Source organism: Patiria miniata, unplaced genomic scaffold (assembly GCF_015706575.1).
Source record: "Patiria miniata isolate m_02_andy unplaced genomic scaffold, ASM1570657v1 HiC_scaffold_3, whole genome shotgun sequence".
NCBI lineage: Eukaryota > Metazoa > Echinodermata > Asteroidea > Valvatida > Asterinidae > Patiria > Patiria miniata.
The window spans coordinates 23,408,158-23,434,273 of NW_024037069.1; the positions used below are offsets into that span (position 1 = coordinate 23,408,158).

At 41.4% G+C, this 26,116-nt stretch overlaps 2 protein-coding genes across 2 annotated transcripts; one reads left to right on the forward strand and one right to left on the reverse strand.

Moving 5' to 3' along the window:
• Positions 1–2,886: 2,886 nt before the first annotated feature.
• On the reverse strand, positions 2,887–15,238 carry LOC119738108 (centromere protein N-A-like). Its single transcript, XM_038212848.1, has 8 exons — positions 14,943–15,238; positions 12,667–12,712; positions 11,690–11,749; positions 10,259–10,341; positions 8,276–8,449; positions 5,961–6,138; positions 4,797–4,924; positions 2,887–3,571 (listed from the first exon to the last, which is right to left on the reverse strand). Exons 1-8 carry the CDS (start codon positions 15,126–15,128, stop codon positions 3,338–3,340), a joined length of 1,089 nt encoding a protein of 362 aa, XP_038068776.1. The 5' UTR covers positions 15,129–15,238; the 3' UTR covers positions 2,887–3,337.
• A 3,296-nt stretch (positions 15,239–18,534) lies between these two features.
• Positions 18,535–25,838, forward strand: LOC119738205 (dynein light chain roadblock-type 2). The gene is made up of 4 exons (XM_038212971.1): positions 18,535–18,677; positions 22,240–22,315; positions 23,313–23,480; positions 25,126–25,838. The coding sequence occupies exons 1-4, from the start codon at positions 18,675–18,677 to the stop codon at positions 25,167–25,169; spliced, it is 291 nt and encodes a 96-aa protein (XP_038068899.1). The 5' UTR covers positions 18,535–18,674; the 3' UTR covers positions 25,170–25,838.
• Positions 25,839–26,116: the final 278 nt, after the last annotated feature.

Here is a 26,116-nt window from a genome sequence, read left to right on the forward strand (position 1 = left end):
GTTCCAGATACAAACACCCTTCACAACATAGTGACCGTTTTAGCCGATTTTCGGCTAACTTTGACAGATTTTTTGTTAAAACACGAGTTTGACAGAAAATTTGACAGAATGGATTTTTTTGGCAGATTTCTGGCAGAATTCTGTAAAAAAGGTTGTTTGACAGAAAAACATAGTAAATTTGAATAAAAAGGTAGATTTTTTACAAAAGCTTCAATCTTTTCAAACAACCCCTTGCATAATGGGACAGGTTGCCTTGTCTATGTGCTGAAGTTCACTGGGAATCGTCGTTACGCAACTTCGTTTTGACTGAAATTTACGCAATTTCATAACACCTTTATATCACTATAGATTGTTTATAATGTAATTTGAACCTTAATTAAGGCAATATTACAACATTTGCATGCGATTTTAAGTGTTTATAATGTATTTCGAGTAATTCATGGGGATTTGGCAGATTTTTGATAAGTCTGACACATTTTTGAAGAGCATTTAGCAGAATTTGGCGGTGACCTTACGGTCGCTCTGCTTCACAACCCCATTCAGGATGATAATTTCAATTCTCACAACAGACCTAAAGCCCTGTAGTATCTCTGGAGGGTACCCTCAGTTGTTTGAATTTACCAGCAATTAATGCCCAAAAGGTTTACCCATGCCCCCGATACAAAACCAAAGACCTAATATCAAGCTGCTACCGTTTCAGTCATGTTCCCTAAATCCAATAACAGTACTGAGTGATAATGTTTTTGTGCAAAAAGGAACCAGACTTTTTTTCCTTCCAGCCTCGCTTTGGTTACGTTGATTTGAAAGGGGGAAAATCAAGATGGCCGCAACATGATATTGTCTATTGCCCTGTAACTCCGCCATAAAGGCACACTGCTTCCTGGAAAGGGCTACATAATGCATTTTAAACGAAATGATGTTATAAGATGGAATTTGTTTTGCGCCGGGGTGATATAAATCAAATTAGGTTTTGCCCTTCACCGACGTCTGCACTAGAAAGCAGGAGGTCGTGGGTTTGAGTCCCACCCGAGTGATTTTTTCCAACTTTCATTCCGGATGTAACACACTGAGTATACAGTGTTAAACAGTGAAGGGCAAAAACCTAATTTGAAATGATGTTAATTGTGGAGGAGCATTCAAACGTAGAATATAAACGTCCGCGCAACCATCCTTTTGTGTTATTCCTGCGAGCACAAATTTCGGGGGTCAAAATTTCAACTCTCGGAAAATCAAGCTGTTATGGGTGATAGTCGAGAATCCCGTCACACATGTGCCGCCAGCATGACCAGTGCATCGCATGCTGCGGACGTGCGGAAAAGCAGCGTGTTTATTGGTGCTGTGTGAACTTGGGCAGGCCATCACCGCATTATGGGGAATTTTTTTTTTATTGTTAGGCAAATTCGAAATGAGTTATGCGGACTTTCTGCTGTCCCCATAGCGTCTTGGGTCCCCATGGTACCATGGGACAACTCGTGGGTAGTCCCCACAACTACGGAACAAGTATGTGTGTACGTGTTCTACATAACCCCCGAGGACCGACACACAAAGGGAGAACAACAGATCCTTTCAGATGGGTCCTTTGTTGAAAACGGTCCTCTATCGTACGGTTGTGTGCTTAGTCTATGGCAGAGTGTTATAATACAGGGACAAAGGGAAACACAAAGCATTGTCCTCGAAAGTAAAGTAAAACATGACCGTGTGTACATTATGTGTACACATACACGATGTGTACCGTACATTAAATCGTCTGGCATAATGGACACAGAAGCTGGGGGCAACATCCAAGAAAGAGACTTATGCTTCTGGCTGGAAATAGGAATGCATATGCCACAAAATGTCCGCCGCGTCAGAAGTGAACAACCGGGATTTTTTATGGTCTTTTCCCAGGAACAGTGCGATATTACATGTAGGTTAGTTTCCTTTGAAATAGGATAAGTAAACAATCTTAACCATGACAAATTTTGGCGATTTTAGGACGATGTGCCCCTTTAATGCATAAAATCTATTTCATGAAATGAAGCAACATCTGTTAAAGGGAATATACAACATTTGCAAACATCGAAAAATAAAACTACCAAGTTTTTGCGAAATACCTCAATAGGATGTTGGTAAATGACAGTCTAAAGCATCCTGTAAAATTATGGCACCTGGTATACTGTCATTTTCAAGAAAAGTGGTATTTATGTATCAATTTCCAACGCTGATCGGCCGATCAGCGTTGGAAACAACTGGCTTTTTTTTCAAATACTGGCCCCAATTGACCATTGCACTTGTTTGCAATCGATTACAAACCTATGAACGGGTACGAGCCAGCTAGACTAGTTCCCTGACCTTACAATTCCCCAATATATGTAAACTGCTCTGTTTCTTCATAAATGGAGTCAGGGAACCAGACTACAGGAAAATGATTGCTTTTCTTGGTTTTTATAGCATTTTCGAACCCAAAACCTCAAAAAAGTCAGTGTAACTATATTTGCTATATATTTCCAACCCCCCAATTCCATCCATTTCTGAAAATTACAGCAAAAGCAACTGATGTATATTCCCTTTAAAATTGAAGACATTGATCAAATCAACTTTTTACTTTTACAAACTAAGTATACAAAAAAATGCCGAGTGACAGCAAGATGGAATTTTGCAAATTTCTAAATTTCGGCTGAATACGCTGCATTTTTAATCGTACCAAACTAAAAACATTAACACCCATAGCTTTGCATTTAAAAACAAGTTTTAAAAAGGTTAATTCATCAGCTTTTCATTAATTGTACGGAATTAGGCATGGTATATCACTTTTAACAAATATTAGAAGTGGGCATGTTAAACGTAATATACAACATTTACAAATATCAAAACTACCAAATTATTGCGAAAAAGCTCCTTTGACTGTAAGTGAATAACAGTCTCAAGCATTCTTTGAAATCGTGGCATCTGGTGTGCTGTCATTTTCAAGAAAAGTGGAATTTTTGTATCAATTTCAAACGATGGTCGGCCGACCATCGTTGGAACAAACCTGGCATATTTCAAATACTGCCTCAATCTACCATCTTCCACATTTTGTTTGCAATCGGTTACACATCCGTGAATGGGTGCAAGCCAGCTAGAAGTTGTAAACAACTCCATATATAGAGAGTGGCACGCGTGTCGCACGTACTGCGTGATGTGGCGCAGAACACAGCTGGGCTGGTGTAGTGTGAATTTAGTGTGAGGCAATGCATTAGTGTCCCCCACCAAATTTTTCCCCCGGACTCATTCTTTGTAAACAAGTGAAGCAGTACTTGTCTACAGAGTACATCCATGTAAAAAAAAATTGGTTTTGTTTGCAGTCTGTCAGAACTTTTCACTTCTGTTCTGGCCTCGTTCGCTTCTTGTCGGCCAGGACAAAGTGGTTTTTGGCCAGCGAGTGCACATTGGCTAGGTGATGGGGGAGGGGTAACGCAGTAAGCCCCGCCCTCCCCAACTCCTTGATGCCCTCCAGAACGCTGGAGCCCTCAAACTTGACGCGGCAATGGAACGGTTCCTTGTGGAGCGACATGGCCGGGGCAAACTCGAAGCCGCGAAACCTGGTTTCCAACTGGCGGGAAAAGTTGAGAAGAAGTAATAAGGGGAGTAATAAGATATAAGTAATAAGAAGTAATAAGAAGTAATAAGATTGAGAAATGCTGCCTACGTGTATAACTGGACTACCGTATTTTCAGAAACAGTTTGACATTCAAATGGCGATAACAGCAGCAGGTGATTTCACAAAACTTCACGCAATGGCGCATCTCCACTAATGCAACATTTTATTGCGTTATGTCCAAGGTTTCACAGAGCGTAAATTCCGAACTTATATGGCATAACTTGTGCAGTCATTTTAGGTGGCATAAGTTATTGCGTACGTACTGAAAATGGACTATTTTACTGACTAATCGTAATCTTCATCAGGCCTGGCACTGCCATGTTTGGGTTGATACAAGAAATTCACAGGTTTGGGCTGTTTGTTTCTGAAGTAAGTGAAATACAAGCACAATTCTACCTATGACAGAATTCAAGAGTTGCCGTCCCATTCCAAAGAAAGTCGGACAAAACCGTTTTCGAAATAACGGAGGTGATTTCAAGACTCAGATTGTACACAAACAGCCGGTGTAAAAGCTCTTTTCTAAGTCATGCATGTACAGCTTGCAAGAAAGCTGTTAGATAAAAATGTCAACCGCGTGGACGAAGCAATGAATTTTGAAGCAAGGAAACTGGAAGGATTGTTGCATCCTGGCGCCACTTTGTACATCATATATCATCTCAATGAAGGTCAGTCATTGCAAAAATGTTGAAAAGACATGAATTTGGGACAGAGAAGCATTTCAAATTTTGTAAGAAAATATTTCAAAAATGCACTCAACTCTCCACAGACTCTGTACACAACCACAGAAGTGGCATCAGGATACTACATTCCTTCCAAGAAACTGGGCTTTGGAAGGCTAAAAGTCAGTGCTCTTCATCAATTTGGACGTGGCCGGCCATGATTGGACCGAACGGGTCAACCGGTTAGCGCCTAGTGCCATCGATAGCACGTTTGCGGTACGTTGCCTGACTAACAGTTTTCGGAAGAGCTCTTTCGTTTAGACCAAAGCGCATATTTTGCATAGGAAGTCACGCCCTATTGCGTGTGGTCTGTTGACCAAGTGGTTCGCACGTGACTGGGAACATGCACGCTGCTGCAAGGTACAAAGGCTGTACCATCTATCGCGAGTACCCCGCTAAGACTAGAGCTTCTTGCACCAAGACTGTGGCACATCATGTTGCTCGGGACAAAGCCTTACCTTGTATTCTATCTTCTGCAGCTTAGGCTGCCTGTTGGATCCGAAGGCATGGAGGATCTGCTGCTCACGATGGTCCTTGTCCTTCTGATTCTCAAAGACAACATCTGTATCTGGCACATCTGATGGAGCTGTTGAAGCACACACAAAATTGAATCAAAAAATACAATATTTTAATAAAAACAAGTTTTAAATGAAAACGAGACGTTTGTTTTAATCCTCAGTTTGTAGGCTTGAGTGACTTCATAATTTTGAATCAATTCTTAGGGGGTTGGACGTCAGCCTTACGTAGGCATGCTTCTTAAGACTGTTGTGACAGTGAACTACACACCCCTGTTGTCACATCTACAAGACAAGCCTAGGCAAAAAGCAACTATAAGAGAACACTATCAGTGCGACAGTACCGGATCACTTTTTATTCAAACCGCTGTACATTGCCCATGTTCAGAGTTTCCATGTCCGAGTGACATCATTTCCTAGTAAAATTCCTCCTCTTCAAGTTAAAACCAAGTATGTTCACACAGACTCAACTTAAAAAGAGAAATAAATCATGTCTTTTGTACAGGACTGAACCCGACAGTTAAGGATCACTTTCGAAAGTTCCAGATCATGCACTCTGTACTAGTAGATGTACAAATTTATCATTCACAGCACGGTCAGCGCGCATGTCCTGTGTCAAACATTCATCGTCTAAACTGCACACAAAACTGCATCGTGTGCATGCGTACTCCGCAACTGTCGCACACGGGGATAAAAATCTTTCGCCGAATATGGCAATACATTTAATTCAAATGCCCAAATCATTATTACTCAGTGACACTTGAGATTATTTCCTTACAAGAAAACCTAATATAGTGAAGAAAAAAACGATAAATGTTGGCCCGTTCCACAGGAAACCAGAATTTTGCCTTTACACATTTCCTTTCACAGCCCAGTTACAAAACAAGTGGACTTTTCGCCAAACTGGATCATGGGTAATGTTTGAGCAATTTCCAAAATTTCTTTTCCCGACAATTGCAAAAGATAGACCTTCAAATTGGTGGCAAAACATCTCGAAAAAAACAATTGGTTACAATTGAATTAATTTGTACTTTAATCAAGTGATCCGGAACTGTCAATGATCCGGAACTGTCGATGATCCGGAACTGTCTCACTGACTGTATGTACCTTTTCTTTTTCTGGACGGCCCCTTGGACAGTGGATTGGAGTCCACCTGACCCAGCCTGAACTGTGAGAACCAGCCCTGGCTGTTGCTATGCAACGCTAACGCAGCCAGAGAGTCCAGGTCGCGACCCGTCAGCTGGATCTCACGGATCTCACTGCAGTGGAGGCTGTTTAGTAATGCCTGCAAGAAAAACAAGACATTATTAACTTAAAGGGAATGTACAACATTTGCTTTTGCTGCAATTTTCAGAAATAAATGGACTTGGAGGATTAGTATGTCATAGCAAATATTGTAAAGCTGACTTGTTTCATGTTTTGGGCTTGTAGATGCTGAAAAAACCAAGAAAACCAATCTATTCGTGTAGTCTGGTTCCCTGACCCCACTTATGATGAAACGGAGCAATTTATTGACTTTGGGGAATTGTAAGGTCAGAGAATCAGTCTAGAAGGCTTGTACATCTTCACAGGTGTGTAATCAATTGCAAAAACATCACAGAATAACTAATATGAAAAATTAGGAGCAGGTTTTGAAAAAAAGCTTGTTTTCTCCAATGCTGGTCGGCCGACCAGCGTTGGAAAAATCTAATTTTTCTTGAAGATGACAGCACACAGGGAGCCTTTAGACAGTCATTCACTAACAATCCAGTAAGGTGTTTCGTGACAATTTGATCATTTCCTTTTGTGATGTTTGCAAAAGTTGTATCTTCCCTTTGAAGATTTTGGTAATATGTCAGAATTTAAGATCTTTTAATACAAACCTCATTTCCTTTATTCAGAAGATGCACATGTCTTATGGACATTTTATATGGCAGCCATTTTGGCCTTGTCTATACCTTTTTAAGCATCGGATTTTGAGCAAACTGTCAATAATAGACAATTGCCGCATAAAATATACATTGTTATACCTCTGTCTTGAACCACTGTATTTTCATTGGCAGAGAACGATCACGTGTTAAGTTTATAAAAAATGTCATGGCACACTCCCTGTAGGATAATATCCCACAAAGAGTGTGCTATGACTTTGTACGTATACGGCACGTACAGTGTAAAACGCTTGTATCGTTGGTACCCACGCTATTTTCACCATGTTTTAACACATGAGTGGGAGCAGTGAACTAGCAGACAATCAGCTGTTTCGAGCACGCGACACGCATGTGAGTTGCCGTTAGATTGTCATGATTGTTGTGTTTGTTTTCATGATTTTTACATCAAAATCCAAAGAATCCAAGACAGAGGTATAACAAAACCATTGTCGGCTGCTGTGATGTGGGATATGACGTTTTGAAGGCCCTCTGGTGCTATACGCCCTCGGGTGCTATGCGCCCCTCGGGTGCTATGCGCCCCTCGGGCGCTATGCGCCCCTCGGGTGCTATGCGCCCCTCGGGTGCTATGCACCCCTCAGGTGTTCAAAGCGTCACATCCCACATCACAGTCAACAATTGTTAATTATATGTGGCAATTCACTATGAGATATCAGGTCCCACGCTAGCTTGAGAATATACACACAGCGATCCCAGGGCACTTTCATTCGAAGAATTGTTTTGAGGAAATGTTTTGAAAAGAAACATGAGTGACTGGATTGATGACTAGCGCTCCAACAGCTCCATTTTTGAGGACCGAAATTTTCATTCCCGAAATTTTTTTGCAGGATTATTTTACACGAAAATTGCAAATTTTCAAGATATGAACTCTGCGAAAAAGTACCCCCTCAACCAGAGGCAAGTCGAAGCAATTTTGACATTTTAAACCGTCAGCCGTGCCTGTATATAAAAACAGCCAGTGCATGTTATCACGTCCTCCAACACAAACTGGTTAAGGAAACTTCCTGAAAAAGGGAGCAACACTAGAAAAACCAACAATTTTTGGGGGGCAGTATCAATGCCTCAAATGAGCCATTTGCAAGTAACCTATACCCTTTGGGATATACATTTGAAAAACATCTGGTACACTGACTTGCTTAGACTGCTTGGCACATTTTAACTTTGAATTCTCCAGACCAAAGACACTGTTGCTAATCACATGATTCGGGGCAAGCTCTTGCATAGTTACGTAAGAGACGCTCAGCACCAATACATTGTTCACAATGGGTGAGAATGGCACAAAGACACCAGACCATGCCAGAGCTGGGGGTTGCTAGCATAAGGCTTACCCCGAATCACTTTATATAGTAACAGTCTCTTTGGTTGGGAGAACGCAAACTTAAAACGTGCAAAGCACTGGTTTAAGTCAGTGTTCAAGATTTTATTCAAATTTAACTCTGCAAATTGCAAACAACTTTGAGTCAAGCCCCATAAACCAATGTCTCTCCTTGCCCTTACCTGCATGACAAAGTCTTTATGGGACACTTTGATGCTGGACATGATGATGTACTGGGAGTGGGGATGGTGCACCATGTAGACCACGTTACCAGGGGACAGTCGCTGGGCTTGGGACCCCTCCTGGATGCCGAGCCGCAGCCACCAGGCATCGCCGCGCGTCCTCAGACACAGGTCCTGTGGATGAATGTGTGAGTTGTGAAGGGGATCGGAGATGCTTAAACGTACATGTAGTCTGTTTCCCGGCCCCCCTAAAAATATGGGGACCGGTAGCTAGCTCCCATTTAAAGCCAATGATTGGATCACCTTTGCGTGTGCGCGCCACAGTGCGCAGCATGATTGTTTATTTTTGAATCACTATTCAGTTTTGTGCATGGACGACAGTCGAACACATGGTTATAAAAAAATCTGACTCTTTGTCTTACCACAAAAAGTACGTAAAATCGCCAGTGTCTCCATGAAGGCAACTTTCCAGCATTTCAACTGCATTGGTTTTAAATACTTAACAGTAATGCTCTTCATTGAAATTTGCCAGAGACACTTTCGAATTCAGCAAAAAAATAAAAGCTCATCGCCTCCAAAATTGTACATTCGTGATCTATTGCCATTTTGCAATAGGCTGGTTGCGCGCAAACATTACCGTTGTGATTTTGAATTCAGTAGACGAGATTCAGACCTATACACGTCATACATATAATTTGCATAGATTAGGAGGAAAGCCTCCTAATGTTTCAGGATTCACTGCTAGCTACCTGTCCCCACATTTGAAGTCCGAAGGACAATGGGGACAGGGAACCAGATGAGCTTAAATGGGCCTTATCCAAGAGGAAATGAGGGCGCTTTAACAAAGCTATTTTCTGGGTGCAAGCACAGACATTATAAACACATAGACCGCCAGGTCCTATTCAAAACTACACGCCCATTCCGTGATTTCATGGCGCCCGACTAAAATCCAAACTATGGGCAAATTCACCTGGCGGTATAGGGATTTTACACACACCCAAACTATTCCATTAAAAAAATTCTATGAAGTTATTTTTCAATTGTAAAAAAAATCCCTTGTGTACTTTGTATGGTTGAGGTAGATTAAAACACAATAACCTGCACAACTTTTTCACCCAGATTGTGAGTAAAACAGCCCTTTTTAAGCTCAAAAATTTACGTCCTGTATGTAAATGTATGTACATGGACTGTACTAAGCGCGTATCTGCATTGAACGCACGTCGCACGGATACGCGCGCTGTCAACAAGCGTTTTGCCCATACTTTTTTAAATTACAGTTTTACGCGCAGGACTGGCGGTCTATGCATTTATATGTCTGTGGGTGTAAGGGCTGTGTCCGAATTACTTGGCTACGGCTAGAAAGTACACACGCGCCGATGGAAGCGGCTGCAGCCACTTATCTCACACCTGTGTGTTATTTCTAGCCGTAACCAAGTAATTAGTCTTGGCCCAAGACTGGATTTGATGCTCGGAATATTCTGGGTAGCGTTGCCGAAGTTCCCAAGACTATTATTTGATTCTTCTTGCTGATAGCAAACTCTACTGCTACTGTACGCCGTACTTTGCTAGAATATTTGTCTGGGCTTCCTCCAAATTTTATTAACCCTCACATACCCGAATCTATCACAATCCACACCCCTTGTTTTGGAGGATTTCGGCAGATTCGGGATACCTCCATATTGAAAAAGTTGGGAGATTGTGATGGATTCAGGACAGTAAGCCTAGCGGTACTGCAGGATTTTGGAATGACAAAATTGGTGGAATTTGGTGGATTCAGGATACTTTCTAGTAAAAGTGCTCAAGGCGTTAGGGTTAATATACTGCGTTTTGCTAAATGGTGGTTAGGGCTTCATTAATTAACATGACTAAAGTCTAAACACACACAAAAAAATATCAATTCAAGTGGCAAATGTATACAAGCACAACACAGGACACCTAACAGCATTCGTTTAAAAAAAAAACAATTTTTGGAAAGCCACTTACATTTTTAAAATAAAATGAAAGCTGTTTTCCAAGTCGTTCTCGGAAAGCGTCAGGTGAGGTCACAACGTGCTTCTCATTTTGTTCTGAAATGAACAGAATCCAGTTAAAACAATATTGATAAATATTTGTAAATTGATTGTTTTTACGGTTTGAATGATTTTTTTGAAGGTCGCACTGATGTAAGTGATACAATTTTATTTTCTGTACTATTTGATTCCCTAGTGGGGAGGGCAGTTTTTTTTCAGGGCTTGTCACAAAAATTCAGGGTTTTTTTTTATATTTTAATGGGTTGAGGACTACATGTTTGGCCTCTGAGCTTGAACACTGAATGACCTTTTGGGATCACTCACAAGCTGTACATGTATGTGGTCAACTCTCCATCATTTGTGTATGCATGAATAATTTGTGGACTGAATTTCCACTAACGCAATGTAGCTGCTGGGAGCATTCATGTTTGTGCACAAGCCTAGATGGAAAGCTTGAAATGTTTGTAATGCTATTTTGTATATATATATCTGAATTGTTTGATAACATGTTAGCTGGTAAACCTGTTTCCTTATTAAACTGTGATCTGGGGTATAGCAAGGTCATTTTTATTGGGGGGCAAATTTCTTGAAAGGGGCGCTTACACATCCCAAGGACACTTTGGCTCCGTCAAATCAAACAATAGGTGTGGGGGTTCCATCTGTCGATGGGCTTGCTATTCAAAACTGACAATTCGTCATGTCAGTGCAACAAGGTCGTAACTCCATTCTGCAACAAAGTCGTATCTCGTGCGAATACGCTCAGTGCAACAAGGTCGTGTCCCGACGCCCATTGATTTTGTGTGTACATGTACATCCGGGCTATTTTAAAGTGAGATACGACCTTTTGACATTCTGAAACTCGCGTTTCACGTACGGCCCATTTCAGAAGATACGACCTTGTTGCACAGACACGATGAATTATGCACACTGACAGACAATATATAAATTCGGGCGATTCACAATGCAGTGCACCACCAAGAGTTTGCCACGGAGAGCTCATTTTTCCCAGTGCACTGTGGGAGATGGTCAACAAATTCGCAGTGCGGGACATTTGAAATTGTTAGTTTTTCCAGCCAGAAAGTTTGTAAAAGTATGATTCGAATATAATGTTTGCCCTTCTCTTTTCTTTTTATCAATATGGAGTTTTTTGTAAGGCGGCAGAACGCTATGCCCCAATCTATAACAAATTAGCTCAAGTTTTCTACTGACACTCATTCAAATGGGCCATGTTTTGTCAATCGTAAACTTGAAAAATGAACTCTCCATGGCAAACTCTTGGTGGCGCACTGCATTGTGAATCGCCCGAATTGGCCAGGGAAGTTCCGAATAGTAACTCTTTGAAAAACAAGAAAGAATTTGTCATTTTACAGTCTAACAATAATTGCAGATTATATGTAATATTTACCTGGCTGCTTGGTGAGTTGGAAGACACTCCATTTTCTGTTGTTTGGATGATTTTGATGGTCTAAAGAATGATGCAAATCAACGCAAAAAGCAACTATTAGGCCTATATTGTAACCTCAGATCATCATAAATCACTAATAGTTAAGATATCACAAACCTCATTAGGGTATTGTGCTACATGTACATAGAAACATCGTGCTGATTTGTTTTCAATCATAGTTAAATGAGAAGGTCATAAAAGGACTCAATAACTGAGCCGCTATAATAAACAAGCTACAAGTACTATGTACTGATTTCAAGTTTAAACACCAAGCTCTTCAAATTGTGCAAGAATAGTGGTGGGATTTCGGACTTTCGCAAATTCAGTTTAAATTTCAGTTTTCCAGTTTTCTTTTATGTACATGTATTCGAAATCAACTTAAAAAAATAAATTAAGCATTCCAGTTTTTTGGACACAGGTTCAACTGCAACATCGCCCAATTGGCTCCATGGTCTCTGAGACTGATTGTAACTGCATTCACTTGCTAGTGGTCTTCTTGGTTCATGATTAGCCTGCCCATTCAACGTAATATCAGACTTCCCACCCATTTCTTCAACGTTACAGCTCCGGAGCTCCAGAGTGTTTTTGTAAAGGCCCAGTGGTCGTTCAATCCTGCGAACTACGGGTACCTGTATACCCAATTATTGGGAGGGCATTGCATGCAGCACCTCACTCGTCACTTTTTGTTGGCGTGACTGTGTGCTGGATGGAGGCTTTGGCGTGACTGTGTGCTGGATGGAGGCTTCTGGTAAAATCAGATAACCGTTATTCAGATAATAGGATTTTGAAATATCTGATTCTCCCACCACTATGCAAGAAGTCACTCACACATAAGTGACTCAATTGACTCAGATAAATATACAGGTACAACTGTAAGGTTGTTTTGAGATGACATAAAAAATAAATCAATAATTAAGTAAATAAATAAATGAACATACAGATGAGGTCAAGTTGAGCAACATCCAGGGTTGTGAGATGCTTGATCTGTGGAGAAAGCCAAAGAAAAAAAAAAGTTTATAGCAATCTAAGACCGCAATTGCTCAATATACGTGTAGGAGTGTTAACGGAAGTCATGAGGAGAAATCAATTTTGGATATTTTGGAATGACAGGCAACAGCCGCGGTGCGCTTTGCCAAAGTTGATGCACGCTCAGTAGATGATTAAAGCTCTTGTCTGGTTCCCTGATCCCATTGGCCTTTTGACTATAGGGTGGCCAGGAAACAGTCTGGTAAATATCAGAGACGCCATGCTTTTTCAAAACTGTCGGAATTCTTTGCCGAATCACCATGATTTTTGGATAACTAGACCATTGAAGGTACCGAATTTAACGATTTTGTACTATTTAGCAGTCATACTATAGCTGGGTTGATTTTCTGCTGACAAAATAATTTCAATCTTTAATTGATTTTCGGCTCCCCTAGCAACGGTACACAAGTGCATTTCGAACGGTAAAAGGGAATCGGGAACCAGCTTGAACTGGTATCCGTCCATAAAAGCTGCCCTAGTTCCCGACCCCCTATTATCGTTCGAAATGCACTTGTGTTTACTAACGCAATCCAGTCTACTCATTATCATAATCGATGCATCGCGCGCGCTCGGTAACGGAATCGCACTCGGGATACGGGGACCATCGAATGTACGCTGGGAATGAAGACCACATCGCGTCGTTCAAACATTAACACGAATCGGAAATTTAACGTGTTCAGGATCGCGAGCGGAGCTCTCGGAATTGAACGGAAAATTTCACTTTCCATCCGGATCGTAAGTAAACTTCAGTACAACCATCTTAATTATCGATGTCTACTTGTACCTCAGTTGGCGTATCTAGTAATTTGGAGGCCGTTTTGAAGGTGAAATCTGATGTTTTTTGTTGGAAAGTGTTGGTTTTGGGGACAGTGACAGAATTGTGTTGTCCAGCTCGCACTATTAGCTTGGACCCCACTATCGCCAGACCATGTCGGAATGTTAAAAAGGCGATAAGTTGGGTCCAAGTTACTCGGACTATACTATAGCTGGGTTGATTTTCTGCTGACAAAATAATTTCGATCTTTAATTAATGGCAGTGGATATTTTGCCGGAGACGGCAAACCTTTAGTAAACGTTAGTTTGCCGGATATGCACTGAACATGCGCAGTTACTGTTTTTTTGTACTTAAATTTTCCGGTGACAAATTTTAGTCTGGCTCCATGCCAATATTATCGTTGTAACCTCGTATTCACAAGATGGGATTCAGACCATTTTATAATTTCGGACTTTATTTCCCTTTTAAAAAAAATCCTCCAGAGCCACAAATCTGAAAAAGAAAATGTAATACTCTGCAATAAAATGTTTGAGACATGTTAAAATAATAAAAGAAGAATATTCTTATTTATTTGGGGATGGGAAAAAAAAACTGTAAAATGTGGCGGGGATCGGGATCGAACCCGAGTCATCCCGCTCACTAAAGCCTTTGCTTAACCACTATACCAAACGTGCTACACAACTTTTAGTGGGAATTTAATACATCTTATAATTCAGCCCTATCTTAAAGAGTACAGCGCCCTCTGTTGATATGGATTGCCGCCGGCAAACCTTTAGTAAACGTTAGTTTGCCGTCATTACCTCCGGCAAAATTGTCGGCTCCTCTAGCAACGGGACGCTCCGCTCACAGGCCGTACGTGGCTCTGTGACTGATATACGGAGGTAGGTAGTCCAGTATTTCAGTCACATTTATGGGACTAGGTTAGCCCCATAAATGTGACCTATTTACTGGACTGCCTCCGTAAACATAGGCCACACATCCACATGTACAAAAATCGTGTCGACGGAGCCAAATTTTGAGTTTCACATTTAGGCTTAGTTTGTAGGGTTTTTTTGCTTTAGAAGCATACTCACCCTCTTTACAGGCTAATCAGAAAGTGCTGCCTTTTTCAGATGTCTAATTTTTGTGAAATTTCATGTTGAAATTTTGATACGCAAACGTGTAAAAATGAATCTGGAAATTTCACGAAAAATATACATCTGAAAAAGGCAGCACTTTCTGATTAGCCTATAAAGAGGGTGAGTATGCTTCTAAAGCAAAAAAAACCTACAAACTAAGCCTAAATGTGAAAATCAAAATTTGGCTCCGTCGACACGATTTTTGTACATGTGGATGTGTGGCCTATGTTTACGGAGGCAGTCCAGTAAATAGGCCACATTTATGGGGCTAGGACTAGGTCATCACGAAACTTACGTTGCTAAGTTGCACTATCCGTTCAACGAGAGCTTTGCGGGTGCTTTTCTCTGCAACAACCGTCTCCACTTCCTTCAAACAACCAGATGGAATCGAACCCCACTCCCTCAAATGTTTGACAAATTCATCCCTCTTGAACCTTCCAAGTACCTTTCGAAGTCTGATCTCAACGTTAGTGTTGATCATTGTGGAAAGAAAAAGGTAGAAATCTCGTAAAACTTTCGATCTAACGTCGACGAGTAACGTAAAATCTGTTCAACTTGTGTTGAGAATCGCGCCGTGACGAGTTAGTCAGGCTCTCAAATAATTTACCTGCTTTTAATCCTTACAGACGTCTGGGTATCTGCGTGTATAACGCTGGGGTAAAGCGCCCTCGCTCAATAGAGGGCGCTCGACCGCTAGACCGCCAGTTGCGCTCATGATTGTTGACGCCGTATACTGAGGACTTTGCTAGGCTGCAAAAGAACAAAATGCGGGCGGTGGGAATTGACAAAAGTTGCTAAGCTCTACCAAATAGCTGCAAAAATATATAATCCAATCGAAGCTATTGAATAAAATGGCAAAATTTGGAGAATTGAAATTGAATCCAGCTCCAATATAAGTCCATTCAGAGACGTAGACGTACCCAACAATTATTAATCTTCGAAACTCTAAAATATGGCTAATTATAAGTATGAGTATTATTTTTTCCAACAAGTGTTAGTTAAGGACAATGATGAGAGATATCATCCGTAAGTTAATTGTTAGAACTAATCATCCATGGGCACATCATGAAGCATGTTGAGAAGTTTAATATCATCAGTGCCGATCCGAAAGACGGCTTTCGCAATGCGAAACTCAGCTTTCTGCACTTTGTTGATGACTTGCAGAAGATCTCAGGAGTCAGGCAGATCTTATAATTATGGACTTTAGCAAGGCCTTCCACATTGTTCCTCACCAACGTCTCTTAGCAAAGCTCCACCATGTCAGAATCTGAAATAACATCCTTTTTTGGTTCGATAATGTTCTCACCACGTCATCCGCTAGGGTGGTGGTTGACATGACGGTATCCATCAGAAAAAAAATCTCCCGTGGCTTCAGGAGTTCCTCGGGTGGGGGGGGGGGCCTTACTTTTTCTCGTCATGTACGTCTGAATGACTTGCTTATCCGTGTCAGATTATTCGCCGACTTTATCGTGAAATTCAGAGCCATATTACGACATACACTGAGTGTCATTATTATACAAGCAGACGCGTATAGACGTACTGCATCAACAACCTCAGAGAGATTGCATGGAAGTCTTTTTGAATTGACAGATAGGTTTTAATAAAGCCAAATGTTCATCAACGGTCACACACAAAATCAAACCAATCCTCAACCGACTATACCAATGGGCGACTCACATCCTTAAAGAAGTGAAAAGCCATCCCTCGTAGGCCTACCTAACTTGGTGTGGAACTTTCATCTGACAGATCTCAACAAAAGCCAATCGACCCTGGGTCTATAGGAGGAACATGTCCTGCTTAAATAGGTCAACTAAAACTCACCCTACTTTTGCTTTGGTCAGACCACTTTTGGATGGTTACGTACGTCTCGATAGTCCGAAGTAGTTGGTCCGAAGTCCCATTGGTCCGACGGGATTGGTCCGATGAAACATAATACTGTGTAGTTCCACTGGTTCAGGTTGACTGACCCTAGCTGACCCTAACCCCTAACCCTATAAATTAACCTTTGGGGCGTCGAACCAATTGGACTTCGGACCAATGGGACTTGGGACCATTGGGACTTTGGACCAATGGCCGGGACGCCGGACCAATGGAATGGTTTATACAAATGGAACGTATAGAGCAATGGGCCGTTGGACCAATGGGACTTCGGACCAATGGGCCGTCGGACCAATGGGACGTCGGACCAATGGTTGGTACTTCGGACTATAGAGACGTCCCCTTTTTGGTTTACTGCCACGCTATTTGGGCCGGATTCACATCATTGAAAAAAATCCAAAGACGTGCTCCAAGATGTGTCTTCCGCCGTCAATCGAGTGTTACCAAAGTGCTCAACCAACTTGAAACGAGACGCGCGCAGACGTAGACCTCATCTAATAAAGAAACCCATGGCCTCATCCCCGGCAACATTTCACATTTCTCATTGACCAAAATTTGCGCCAGTCAAAACAAATAAAAACACGTCAAAGCAGGTTCACCTACAAATTAAACACATCTATGATGAGCTACATGATGAGAACTGTTACCACAAATCAATGTACCAAAAAAAAAACACTTTCTGCCCGCGCCCGGCCGCCTGGATCAATTCATACCCGGTGTGACCCGTTGTGCCCCTGTGGACGGTAATTCTGTCCCCCGCGGTAAAAGTGTCCGGGGGGACAGAATTACCTAGGTAAAAGTGTCCCCCCTGTCCCGTTAATTCTGTCCCCCTCCAGGTAATTCTGTCCCCTCCAGTTAATTCTGTCCCCCCTGGTTTTGCACGCATAAGTTGTTATATTGATGTTATTATAATGAATTCAGCGCACAGGGTATACATTTTTAGATTTTTCTACCCTTCATCAATGATTATCAAAATGAAATTAACGTTTAGATGTTAATCAACCGATCTATGTTTCTGCAAGAAAGCAGAAAAGGCACGCGTAGTAATACATTGTACTCAACCTATCGCTAGCGCGCGCACGCCCTCCGTAGGTGCGGTACACTCGCGCGCACGCCCACCATGCAAATCGCTTGCTCCCGAAGTCGTCATCAAAACGGGAGTTGTGCTTTGACGTAAGCACCATTCCCGAATTTAGCAAGGCGCCGCGCAAAAACAGTTAATAACTTTACTAATATACAGTCTGGGTGCTAGACTTGTGACGTTGCACGGGGACACATTTACCAGGGGGGGACACATTTAACGTCGTGCAGGGGGACAGATTTACCTAGAGGGGGACAGGTTTACCTAGGTAAAAGTGTCCCCCCGGACAGATTTACCGGGTCACGACCCGGTAAATCTGTCCGGGGGGACACATTTACCAGGGGGGACAGAATTACCTGCCACACCCCGACACTTCAAAGTCTAGAGTATCAGCTGCTGACAATCGAAATCATCGCTAATCTACATATATGGATATTTGATCCCAGCCAACAGTTCAAAATTAGTTTGCACCGACTCCTTGCATTGCGCTTACGTACGGGATAGCCGTTAATATACCAGGCTTTTGTACAGAAGCGAACAGTAATATAATGCGGCAGATGCAAATAATTCATTATGCAGATAAAAACTTTACCGGAGGTAAGCTTCACCACATGAGGGCGCTATGTTAGAAAAGCGGGTACAAATATTATGGCTGTTACTTTTCCAGAAGGGGAAGTCTAAACATAGACAAATTAATTTCCATAATTTTAAATAAAAGGAGTACAAATAAAGATTATTTAAAAAGAACATTACTAAACAGATGTGTAAGTCTTCGTGAAGGGGTTCCTATTACTAGGAATGCACTGTAAAGTTGACAGTGCTAAAATCTTGCTTGTGGTTGTACTGGAAATGAAATTTCCAAACAAACTGCACCGTAGCAACCGGGTATAGTCCCCAGACTCCCATATGTCTAGTACATATATTTATGCATATAACCAATGTCGAAGGGTGAGGCTCCCGATTATAAATGTTGGAAATTTAGTGTTGCTGAAGTTGTGTGGTGGACAAAATAGTGAATGCTTTGAGTTTTAATTTACCTTTGATCTGTTGATAAACGAACAAGTGACAATGGTGAGTTTTTTCTCTCCATTACAGAGGGAGTCTATTTTGTTATGAATGTGGCGATAGATTGTGAGCGTATATATTCATTGCTGTTTTTTTTCCTGATTTCTCCGAGTGTCAATGTCATTCTATTTCAACCATGTCAACTGTGCATATTGTCGACTGGTCAATGTCCGGCATGAGTGACAATGTCTGAACATGAAGCTATAAAATGATGGTCTGAATGTCATGTGTGAACTAGCACTCTAGCTCAAAAAAAAAATGTAATTAAATTGAATAGTAGCAATATTGCCAGTTAGCCTAGGCCAGTATTTTGATAGAAACTAGAAAATATGAATAATTTGGCGATCGTCATGATCATGTAGCGTAGGGCCCCTGTTTTGTTTTGATCAAATTAGAGTCAAAAATGTTTTTTTTTGCTAAAAAAATCACCTTTATAATCAAAAGCAGACTTCTCAATTCTAATAATGACATCCGTTTTGCAATTTTTAACAGTTTCTTGAGTTAGAAATCACGATTTTCCTGCGCGGTTTGTACCTTGCGATTCAGCGCGCCGTGCGTGCTCATGGTACATCGCGCGGTGATCGCCATCTTTATTTTCGGGTTGCGTGTTGTGTCGCCGCGCTGTCATCGTCATTTTACCCCCAAATTTCCCTTAAAAAAATCAACACCCTGCCTCTATCTATGACATACCTGTTTATTGAGAACCAACTAGTTTGGTCTGTCTAATCATTTTAAAGTGGAATTTGTTTCCTTAAAGTCAGGCCCTACACTACACGATCGCCAGTAATTTTCCTACGCAAAATATTCTTCAGCCTTCAGGCATGTCATGTCAGTTGATGTGAATCAACCTGTGAATGATCAATGCGGTTTTGCGGATTAGTGCGTCGTCACATGGTCGTGGTGATCTCCATTAATTTTGGCATTGTGTTTTAATGGTTTTGTCCTCTTCATTGTCGTTTACTTTTACTTTTAGCCTAGGGGCCTACCCCAAAATTTCCCTCAAAAACTATTTTTGCAAAATAACTGATCCTCACTTCTTTTGCATAGAATATAAGAAATACAATTTGGAAATGAAATTCATATATTGAACTTTAAAAAGAAGGGTCTAGGCCTACATGTAAAAGAAGAAATAATCTTGATTTTTTTTCTCAAGGTTAGAACTTCAAGGTACCAGTCCTCAGTCCCAGCAGAGGAACAATTGTGTTGATTGGTCAGTGTTTGAGGGAAGAGCTTGAAATCTTGATTCTGATTGGCCAGTATTGGCAGGGTCATATGCATATTCATGAGTAATGAAACTGTTATCTAAAAAGGGAATTTGACTGATTTCTGATAAGCTTTGAAAAACAATTTTATAACAATATTTCTAATTACAAATGCAACAATGTATGAAAAGATGATCACGTAAGTCTTAATTATCGCAATATATTACGAATGAATCAAATGACAGTTGTAAGTAGCTCACAGCCGGCCCCATACCAGTAGGTTTTTGCACAAATTGCCTGCTTTGTTTATCATCACATTGAATTGCCTTCATAGTACTGCGCCTTAACAATACTGGCTGTGAGTCTGACCGTTACATGTATTTAATCATTTAATTGCACTCATGTCTTGGGACTCCTGCATGGAAGAGGCGTGGCCATCATATATTCATAATAATATGCAAATTAGACATTTGTTAGGGTGAATGATGAACAACGTGCAACAACAATGCGGATTTGGGGATGTATGCAAATTGTATTCAAATAATATGCAAATTGACTCTTCTTTGAAAAGCTAATGTGGGAATAGCAAATTCTCTTGTCAGTAGGGCCTGTTGCTTGCTATTGTATCGCGTCACATTTAAGTATTAATATTTAAGTATAATATAAAACAATTCAAATTTTATGGTTGCTTTTTAAAATTGGGTTACACAACTAGAAAAAACAAAGGGAAAATATGAAGAAAAAAAATCGGAATTGGAAATAATACCAAAGCCATTGGTATTTGTGGTTCAGAGTAAGGCATGTTAGGGTGCGGTGTATTACTAAGGGAATAAATGTGTGCTCCGGAGGTTTTTATCACTCTGTTTAATACCACTTAGAGTCTGGGTGCTGATAATTACCCGAGCCGGAGGCGAGGGTAATTATCAGCACCCAGACTCTAAGTGGTATTAAACAGAGTGATAAATACCGACGGAGTACATATTTATTCCCATTCATAAATACCTTTTCGGTAAAAAAAAATCATATAATTCGTTCAAAACATCTCGATTTTGTTCAACAAATTCACTTTATGCTTTTTGAATCATCCCTCCTGCAAAATAATGGAGTGTTCAGCTGGCGAGTAAGATGAAAACAACCCTTTTATGGAGATTGACGCGCGCGTATCATGTTCTATGCGATGTCGCGCAGAACGCACCTGGCGCGTTTCGTTTTGAATTTAGAACTATAAAATTCTAACTCCCTGGTAGTGTTGCGCATGCCTACGTGAGGATTGTGAACGTTCAACCAATGAAACGATAAGAGCCACTGGATTTTTAGGAGTCCACATTTTATTGTGACACTGGAAAAGTGTTTAAGACCAGCTAGCCATGTCTTTATCATCCGTTTAATACCGGCCACGTGACGGGCTCTCGACCAATAGGAATGGCTAAACTGTCTGAGGTATTTATGAATGTGGAATAAACAATCTTGACTTGAGGCGATGCACAATCTTACACTAGCATCTTGAACTAAGACTGGGTACATGTAGATACTGGTAATGGTGGGAGAAACCGGAGATTTCGAAATCCGGTTATCCTAATTTTTCTTCAAACGGAATAAGGGTTATCTGATTTCACTAGAAGTTTCCATCCAGCTCACAGTCATGCCAGCACAAAGTGACGAGTGAGGTGCCGCATGCAATGCCCTCCCAACGACTGGGTATAGTTTGCAGGATTCAATGACCACTGGGCCTTTACAAAAACACTCCAAGAGCTGTGTAGAAAACAGTGATTAGTAAAATGGGCAGGCTGTTCATACACCAAGAAGGCCGCTAGCAAGTGAATGCAGCTACATAGGCCTACATGTACAATCAGAGACCACGGTGCAAAATGGCAATGTTCCAGTTGTTTTCTTTTTAGCCTGTGTCACAAAAAATGGAATGTTTAATTTGTTTAAGGGTTGTTTCGAACATCCGGTTTCCAAAATCGAAGTCGAACAGAGGAATTCAAACCCAATTTTAATAACTCCGGGTTTAAATCCCACTACTAGGTACTTGTCAACTTGTCCCCCCCCCCTCCCCCCTCCACCAACTCGCACACCCTTTCACACACATTGCCAATTCCCCCTTGTCCCAGTAGTGTAGGCCAGGAATAATGCCCAGTGGAGTGGAGGGAATAACGCCCAGACACTTGCTGTATTGTTTCCTGGACACTCGTCCAAGTGTCAAAGTGTGTTAAAAATCCACTTACTTTTTCAAAAAAATTAGCTCATGGAAGTAAGCCACATTGTCATAACTTGCCCATTTTTCTTTGCAAACTGCATGTACTTTCATTTGTTTTGTGCTTGCCACTCATGTCCTACATGTACATGTAATTCTCATTTTGCAGAGTGAAGTTGAAGAATGCCTGAAGAGGATTTCCTCCCACAAAGGGGTCATCGGCCTCATGGTTGTCAATATGGAAGGTATGCAGATTTTAGTCTATTTCCTTCTCTTTATTATTGTTAAAGTGGTGACTGACGTTATCTAGGATATGGAGTTATGTTGTTTACTTTTTATTTCCCAAGCAAATCACTTCTTTACTGAGAAAAGACTAGGAAAGCCTAGTAAAGCTGTTTCCAGACCAGTCAGAACCAGAGCACACCAAATTCTATTCAATGGATTCAGAATGGCTATTCACTGGAAGTCTTTTTCACACACCTGTTTTTCACAATGGACCAGGGGTTCATTCCGATCAAGCAAACGTTGCCAGTGTTCACAATCTCTCAGTGCATAGCCACGGGGAAATCGTTGGCAGCATTTGCATTGATTTGCGTAAGTGGAGCCAAGGGCGTCAGTCGCTTCTCAAAAGTGGGAGGGGGGGGGAGACATACCTTGATCAGCACTAACACGAGCGGGAAGCGCAAAGCCGTAACAGCGTGGGGTTTCGGGCTCGTTCAAGGGCCCTGAAAAATGTTGGGTTCTAGACGCTTTGTGGTGTGATCTGAGGCAATTTCGGAGGCTTTTTTCCGCAAAATATCACCTTGTTAACATCATTTTCGAGTTTGGAGTTATTGAATCAGCTTTTCTGAGCTATAGTATCATTATAGTCATAGTAGGCTACAATTTTTATTACGGGACGAAAAAAGTGGTCCCCCCGTCCCCCACCGATTGACGCCCATGAGTGGAGCACACTCAGATTTAGCCTATTCATTGGTGTTCCGGGGTAATCCTATACGATAGCGCTGCCTATCTCTCTTCACTGGCCCACGACCAATCTAAGTAGCAAGTGAAGTAACAAGTGACAATCAGTCAATATCCGTCAGTCAGTCAAATAGGTACCAAGATGACGCTAGGCTGGACCTCTGGGACCAGCAAAAAGACTAGTCTTGCTTACTTGAGCTTTTTTTAATGGGTAAAGTCACAAAATGAGTATAATGTTACAACGTACTTCAATTTGATTGATTTCTTTATTCACTGCAGGGATTCCAATCAGAACAACGTTGGATAATTCCACCACAGTGCAATATGCGGGCCTACTTCATCAACTGACGGCCAAAGCCCGCAGCACGGTCCGTGACATCGACCCCCAGAATGACCTGACCTTCCTGCGCATCCGCAGCAAGAAGAATGAAGTCATGGTGGCCCCAGGTAAGAGAGAAAGATAACCGGACTGGCAGTTTGTAGACTCCAGGTGGCAGCAGACACACTGGGCCCATATTGGGTGTGTTTGTTTAGCTCAGCCGGGTTGATACAGGTAGAGGCAGACGGGTCAGCCATGACAGCCAGGCTAATCGAACGGTCAACCGCATGCCATCACGATCCTCACGTGATGCCCCTAGCTATAGCCTAACCACTGACAAAATGCCCGTTTCAGATTGGATCTTTGGTTAAGATTGACTGCTTTTTAGTCGATTGCAAAACTCAAAAAAGTTGGGCTGAAATTATAGCCTCAAAAGTCGCAATGGACTCAAAAAAAGATTACCTTTAGACTTCAAATAAAGTCAGGTTTTAATTCCACTTAAGATTCCAGCTGTTCGGCCGCCATATTTGTCCATTTCTAGGGAATGAACAACGCATGCGTGATGTACTTCCACCACTGACTCTGCTCCACGAGCAGGGTCTGTGGTGGCTGACCCGGGTTAAACCCCAAGAATGACGTCAGAGCCTATCGAATGGCATGGGGCTGACCCGTGTCGACCAGGGTGAGCTAAACGTTCGCACCCTTGCATGGCCCTTGAGTGTGCCTTGAGTGATTTTGGTCCTCTTTTTGATCCGGTCCCTGACAAAAAGCTGATTCAAATCCAGATGAATCAAATCCATCCAGTTTTGGGAATCTGTGCACCCAGAACCAGGCAACTCGGAGCATATCTCGCACATGCCAAAATTCCAAAGGCACCCTCTACTGCCAAGGGCATGGCCGTATTTGCCAGCTGCTGCTGGGGAACAATATTTCCAAATCCAGTCTTGGTCAAAGATAATATCCAAAGGCACTGGTGACACCTGAGCTCTTTCTCAAAATTGAGCTATTAGTAAGTTTGCAGAAATCCTTGTTTAATCAAAAGCGGGCTTGAATTGAAGACTAGTGCAGCGCTGACAGGCTTTTGGCGATAAACATGGCCACCATCACGCTTGTATTATTGTGCGAGATCCCGCAAGATCAACAACACTTTTGGACACGGCAAAAGCTACATGTAATGACAACGAAACCAAAATCACCATTTTATTTCATTTTTTTTTTAATACATTGTCCTAGAAAACTGAAAAACATTACAAAAAGTTTTGTGCACTTGGCAATTTCCTCTTCCTCCTGTTTCAGCTACAAAATTGCACGCTGGAAGCCGGGAAAAGCCATTGCAAACTCCCAAGCTGGGAGAGCATTGACCTACAGTATTTGCTTCATTTGAAGCATTACTTTGTTCTTTAGTGTATTGAATAGTCATTCAGAAATTTTGGGTGGGTGGGTCAAAACAATATTGAAAAAAGATTGAAAGTTTGAAAGATTGAAAATGACGTCATTTCCTACAGACCAGCCACGTGCTTCGGCAGTTCGAGCGTGAACCTCCATAATGCGCATCAGCTGCGTCGTATTTTGAACACATTTCGAGCAACAAGTGCGCGTGTTTGGAACATTTTCAACACTGTGCAATGCGTGCTTGATTGCGTAAAATACGCAGTTGCAGTTCTCCTACAGAGATGGCCGTCATTGAGCGAGCCCTATCCTGAATGGCCCCAAACACATTAATCCCACTACTTTTATGTCTCATTCTTATTTTCTTTTCTTTTTTGGTTACAGACAAGGAGTACCTTCTGATTGTGATCCAGAGTTCCACAGACTGAGCTGCGTTGGTCTTATCCTCATTTGTACAGCCGGATATTTATCCCCGTTTGCTTGTACATAACCAGCTCTCCCCCGTCACCTTTTCAGTACCATGTGCACACATTTCACCAAAAATATCCTGTGCACATGTGCGTTGGGTAGATGTATTTTTTTTTCTCAGTGTTTCTGAAGGTGTGGTACTGAAAGGGTCACTAATTGGTCAAGAGACAATACAGGTGAACCCTTCTCCTAGCTTAGAACTCCCCAAAATTTGTTTATTTGAAATCTGAATTTTCTTTGCACATTTTTGTTTTACATGCTGATTTTGCAAGTTGACTTTTTTCCAATTGGTTTTCTTCTTTTTCTTAAGTTATCATTACAGTTTTTATTTATTTGAGAAGTTATTAACGATTTACCAAATCCATGGAAGGGCCACACAAAAAAGGGGAAAACAATGTTTGCAATTTTGACTTGAATGTTACGGCACAGATGGTTCATCACTTGTTTCGGCTCCCCATTTATCCAGTGACATTATATTTCTAGTCCAAAATCCTGGTGGTTATACATCATGGCTATCTTGAAACGTGGCTTAAAATGAAATTGTGTGTCTACTTCATAAATTAAAGGAACCTGTTTTTCATTTTACATTGTTTACCATTGAAAATTGTTGTTAGAAAAGTAGGCCGGAATTCGTATTGTTGTTAACGTATCTGATATAAACTTCATAGCGCCTTACCTACAGATTCTGTATTTTGATTGGCAGAGAGCAGGTCACATGACATTAGTTTTACTATTTTGCCGTGCATGTCCAAAACAACTAAACAACAACTGAAAAAGTACTTTACACATAGCAACCAACATAGCAACCGGAGGTCTGTGTGCACATGAATACAGGGTGTCCCAAAAAAAATGCTCCACTCTCCTTTTTTCCCAAATTCAAGCAAACCTGAATGCATAAATTTTCTTA

What these genes read in the sequence shown, in the direction of transcription:
- LOC119738205 (XM_038212971.1), top strand. An exon ending in CATGGTTGTCAATATGGAAG is followed by an intron (nt 22,316 to 23,312) that starts GTATGCAGATTT and finishes TATTCACTGCAG; the next exon opens with GGATTCCAATCAGAACAACG. An exon ending in TGAAGTCATGGTGGCCCCAG is followed by an intron (nt 23,481 to 25,125) that starts GTAAGAGAGAAA and finishes TTTTGGTTACAG; the next exon opens with ACAAGGAGTACCTTCTGATT.
- LOC119738108 (XM_038212848.1), bottom strand. Translation starts at nt 15,128, where the DNA reads ATGATCAACACTAACGTTGAGATCAGACTTCGAAAGGTACTTGGAAGG. An exon ending in TGCTCAACTTGACCTCATCT is followed by an intron (nt 11,750 to 12,666) that starts GTATGTTCATTT and finishes ATCATTCTTTAG; the next exon opens with ACCATCAAAATCATCCAAAC. An exon ending in ATAAAGACTTTGTCATGCAG is followed by an intron (nt 6,139 to 8,275) that starts GTAAGGGCAAGG and finishes TTTTTCTTGCAG; the next exon opens with GCATTACTAAACAGCCTCCA.